Source organism: Triticum urartu, chromosome 1 (assembly GCF_003073215.2).
Source record: "Triticum urartu cultivar G1812 chromosome 1, Tu2.1, whole genome shotgun sequence".
NCBI lineage: Eukaryota > Viridiplantae > Streptophyta > Magnoliopsida > Poales > Poaceae > Triticum > Triticum urartu.
The window spans coordinates 64,272,825-64,277,353 of NC_053022.1; the positions used below are offsets into that span (position 1 = coordinate 64,272,825).

General features: G+C 49.3%; 1 protein-coding gene across 1 annotated transcript; it reads left to right on the top strand.

The window, feature by feature from the left end:
• The first annotated feature begins 457 nt into the window (after nucleotides 1-457).
• LOC125547582 lies at nucleotides 458-1,994 on the top strand. The gene is made up of 2 exons (XM_048711406.1): nucleotides 458-1,545; nucleotides 1,620-1,994. The coding sequence occupies exons 1-2, from the start codon at nucleotides 657-659 to the stop codon at nucleotides 1,679-1,681; spliced, it is 951 nt and encodes a 316-aa protein (XP_048567363.1). The 5' UTR covers nucleotides 458-656; the 3' UTR covers nucleotides 1,682-1,994.
• The last annotated feature ends 2,535 nt before the right edge of the window (nucleotides 1,995-4,529 follow it).

Here is a 4,529-nt window from a genome sequence, read left to right on the forward strand (position 1 = left end):
GGAGCCAATGATCCTCCCAGAAGGCCGTCATCCTGCCATATCCCAGCGAGACGCGAGTGAGAGCGCAGTAGACAGGCATAAGCCCTCGAAGCGCGGCCCAGTGCTCGCCAGCAAGCCCCGAGCTACGGGGGTCCAGAAGAAGGCGCTCCCCCAAGGTGCCCCGAACCCAGGTCGCCCAGCGAGACAAGGAGATAGAGTGGAGTCCGTGCAGGATATTCAGAAGGAGGGCGTCATTCTGCGTGGCGAGGTCACGGACCCCCAGGATGATGCATCTTTGACTCGCTCCAGTGATTATAGTCGTCGTTAGGTGATCTATTTATTTATATGTTCTTTGCACTGCCATAGTATAGCATGATAAATAGATATAGAAAGTTTCATGGGAAAAAGAAGCGAGTCGATCTACCGAGCTTTCATGCAGCCCCCTTCCACTCCCTCTTCCCACTCCACCGGCAATCCAACTATCCAAGCCTCTTCCCACCTACCTCCTCTGCTCGTGGAACCCCGTCTCAGCACGAAATTCCCGCAAGGAAAGAAAAAAGGAGAGGAAAATCTCTCCCCCAGGAGCCGTTCGGCCGAGCCTTTCCTCCCTCAGAAACCCTAATCCTCCCCTCCCCTCCCCTCTCCTCCCTTCCCCTCTAAAGCCGCCGCTCGCAGCGATGACGCCGCCCTTCCGCCCGTCGCCCTCCTCCACCGCCCCCGCCCCGCGCGGCTGCGGCGGCGAGCGCTGCGCCTCCGGCCGCGACGCCTGGCCGCTCCACCACGTCCGCCACAACGACGTCTTCTGCCGCCTCTGCTCCTCCTGCGTCCTCCTCTACCACCCCGCCTCCTTCTGCTCCGCCTGCCTCCTCCTCCTCCACACGGACGCCGCCGCCATCGCCGCCGCCGCCGCCGGGCAGGACCCCCACTTCGACCCCGCCGTCGCCCCGCCGGGCCCCACCGCCGAGTGCTCCAATTGCGGCCTCTTCGTCGCCCATGTCGCCTGCGTCCCGGACCCCGTCTCCTTCGTCTGCCCGCCGTGCGCCGCGGAGGCCGAGGGCCGGCCCTTCACCTACGCGCCCGCCGCCCGTCGCGTGATGGACGAGCGCGCCGCGCGGATCCTCCTCGTCGCGGCCCGGCTCGCGCACGAGTCCATCGGCCGCGCCGCCGCCGCCGCCCGCGAGGAGGCCGAGCGCCGCGTCCAGGAGGCTGCTGTCGCGCGGAAGCGCTCGCGGGAAATGCTCGACGCGGCCTTCCGGGCGCTCGAGGAGGAGGCCAGGGCCGCCAAGATCAAGGAGGAGGAGGCGGCGGCCAGGGAGGCCAAGAACAAGAAGGAGAAGCCCGCCGCGGCCCAGCCGCCCAAGAAGAAGACCCCTAAGAGCAGCGAGTCGAGCAGGGACAGGGATAAGATGCTCAAGTTCAATGCCATGCAGCAGCCGGCGCTGGCATTTGCTGCGGCAGCGGCTGCCGCAGCCAGCTCAATGCCGTTGTCAACGCCATCGTCGACCCCACTGTCAAACCCAACACCCAAGGAGGACAAGAAGCCCATGAAACTGGAGGAGCAGCAAGGTGAATAACTACCGGAATACTTCAAATGGGCAGCCAATTGTTCTGTTCAATAATCAGTATTATCATTCTTGCAGGTTCAACGGACACAGTAGCAGATGACGATGCGAAGGGGTTGTTTGGGACCTTGCAATCATAACGTTGGGGTACCAAAATCGCCCGTCTGTTTGATCTGCTTCCATTTGTTTGTTGTTGCTAAGTGAACCGCAAGGAGGCTTTGCTTGAATTTAATGAATCCCTATCCTGGAACCACCTCACCGTAAATTCTAGTCCTGTCATGTTAGATGATCCTCTTATTTATGTAGCTGCTTCACCTCCGTGTCCTATTCCTTATTATACTCTATTGGATGATAATTTATCGCAATCGGTCTTCAGACTTGTAGATCGAGGAAACCTAAGCGAGTCAAAACTTTATTATTCCATATAACTACACAGTTCTTTCTTTTTTGTCATTTGGCATAATCTTGTTGAGTGTGCAAGTTCCTTTGCAATATTGTGTAAATCCACCAAGTGGTCGTAATCTTTATCCCCATTCAGTACACAATGGAAAATCAAAGAAGTGGTGTGATGGCAGATTGAAAATTACCCAGAGCATAGTACCATTTCCTGAACATGACTTGGTATAATGGCAGGGTGGACATTTGCCAAAAATGAAATGTGCAGGTCTTGATACCCTTGCACAACTCATCCAAATCCTTTTCTGGCACAACACATGCAAACTCTGTATTTGAGCACTCTTCCACATGTGCTAAATTTTGCGAACTGTTTACATGATTTTCCATGCCTCATGAGTCATGATCGAGCATGTCTATTGTTTGTTGTTTGTGTAGTTGTAATATACTCCTACCTGATATGCTCATAAATGATGATGTTACTCTGGAAGTCTTACTTAGGCCATTTTTTTGGGGGGCTTATGGGTGGCTTCTAGAGTAGAATTTTGGTAGTCATCCATAAGCCCCACCTTACTTGCTTAACAAAACTGTTGGTGAGGCTCAAATCGTATTGAGGCCCCACATCCTGGTGCCACCCCTCCGCAGCAGCTTCACCTATGCTGCTTCCTCGCTAAGCTCACCATTGGTGTGGCACTGCCCCGTCACCATTGCTGGCCACATGAGGCAAGAGGCATGCCATAGAGTTCAGTATTTTTTGTGTTTGAAATCAGTGTTTTAAAAAAATGGTGTGGAGTCAGGTGTTTCAGGATATGCACATTGTGATCCAACAATTGGAAGTTGTAATTCATCTTCATTGAAAGCCCGTATTTGGTGAGTGGAAAGCTTGTTACTTACTTCATTAAATGATCACTCAATTTTTAACACATGCTTCTGTCATCGCCGTCCTCATCTCCCGATGGCGAACTCACGGTTCAAAGCAACCGGGGTGAACTATTCCGCGCACAAGAATAAAATTGAACAAATTACACACATGAGATACCTGTGGTTGAACCAATCGAATCAAACCATGAACAATTTGGATGCCTGAGATTATGGATGGTTGAACCAGTCCAAATCAAACCAACACCGCAACAAACCAAAATCTTAGGGAAAGAGCCCAGAAACCCCAAAGAGAATCTCTTCATGTTTGTGTCAACTCAAACCCCCCCTATGGCACTACCCGAAACCCTTGCATGAATACAGTGCACCAATAGCATCCCCAGTTTTTTTTTTTTGAGAATTCCCAATGGCATCCCTAGCTAGCTCACTCTGCCTTCTCTCCATCTTCGAATTCATTAGAATCCAGGCGGGTTGAGATCCAACGAACAAATATGACTATGCCTAGAGAACTCCACACTCAGTAGAAAGTACTCCCTCCGTCCCATATACTCCCTTTTTAAAAAAAAACTATGATGATTTTTATAGCAAATTCGGAAACTATACACCCTAATGGAGAAAAATCAAAAGTATCACCCCGTTGGTCTCTTGTGGACTTTTCGGCCAACAGTTGGCCAAAAAGGACTTTTCGGCCAACAGTTGGCCAAAAAGGACTTTTCGGCCAACAGTTGGCCAAAGAGTCCCTCTTCGGCCAACACCTGCTCTACTTTTTAGAAAATTCATATCAAATAGGATTTTTAGTATTTTAATTTGATTCTTTTTGCATTAGATTAGAAATTTTATGAAGTTTCTGTAGATATCAAGTTTGACTAGATTTGGAAGTTTGAATTTGAATTTTCATGAATTTTCTCAAATCACTAGATTGCCTATAATTTGAGCTAGGAGTATTCTTTTTAGATGATTCTTTTTGCTACTGGTTCTTTGTGACTTTGTTTATTAGTAGTAATTAATTGATGAATTTTAGGATTATTTAAAATTAGGAGGCCGAAATGTCTCTTTTCGGTCAACAGGAGGCCGACGGGGTGATACTCTTGATTTTTCTTCATTAGGGTGTATAGTTTCTGAATTTGCTATAAAAATCATAATAGTTTCAAAAAAAAATCCTTCCTTCGTTCCAAATTACTCGTTGTGGTTTTAGTTCAAATTAGTACAGTACATGTTAAAAACGATTTTTAGGGGATAGTCCCTGCTCCTTCTCACATGTGTGGCCAGCAACCGATCACGGCAGTTTTTGGAAGGCATCTCGATGAACCATCGCGTCCCTTAGAGGCGACTGTTGCCATTGTATATAAGCGTTCATTCATCGTCAATAAAGAACTGTTCGAATCATTTGTTCCATTGTCGTACTCCACAAGTATTGATTGAGGGATTTGTCCTGATTTTGTTGGTGTTTGGGTTGGGGAGCTCGGGTAGAACACGAGGCTCGTTTCACGCCCATGAAAGTTCAGTTTGGTGAAGGTTATGAGTCGTGTCGGCTGAAATTTAGTAGATGTATGCACTCTTGCCATGAAGCGGCTTGTTATTTCGAGCTTGCTCGCTCCCAGTACGAGCACGCTGCGGGAAGAGAAGATTAACATAACCTCCATCAGCAGCAATTCAGATTTGCCCATCATTTGGGGAAAATCGTCGTAATACAGGGGACAAAGTAACAAGCTCATG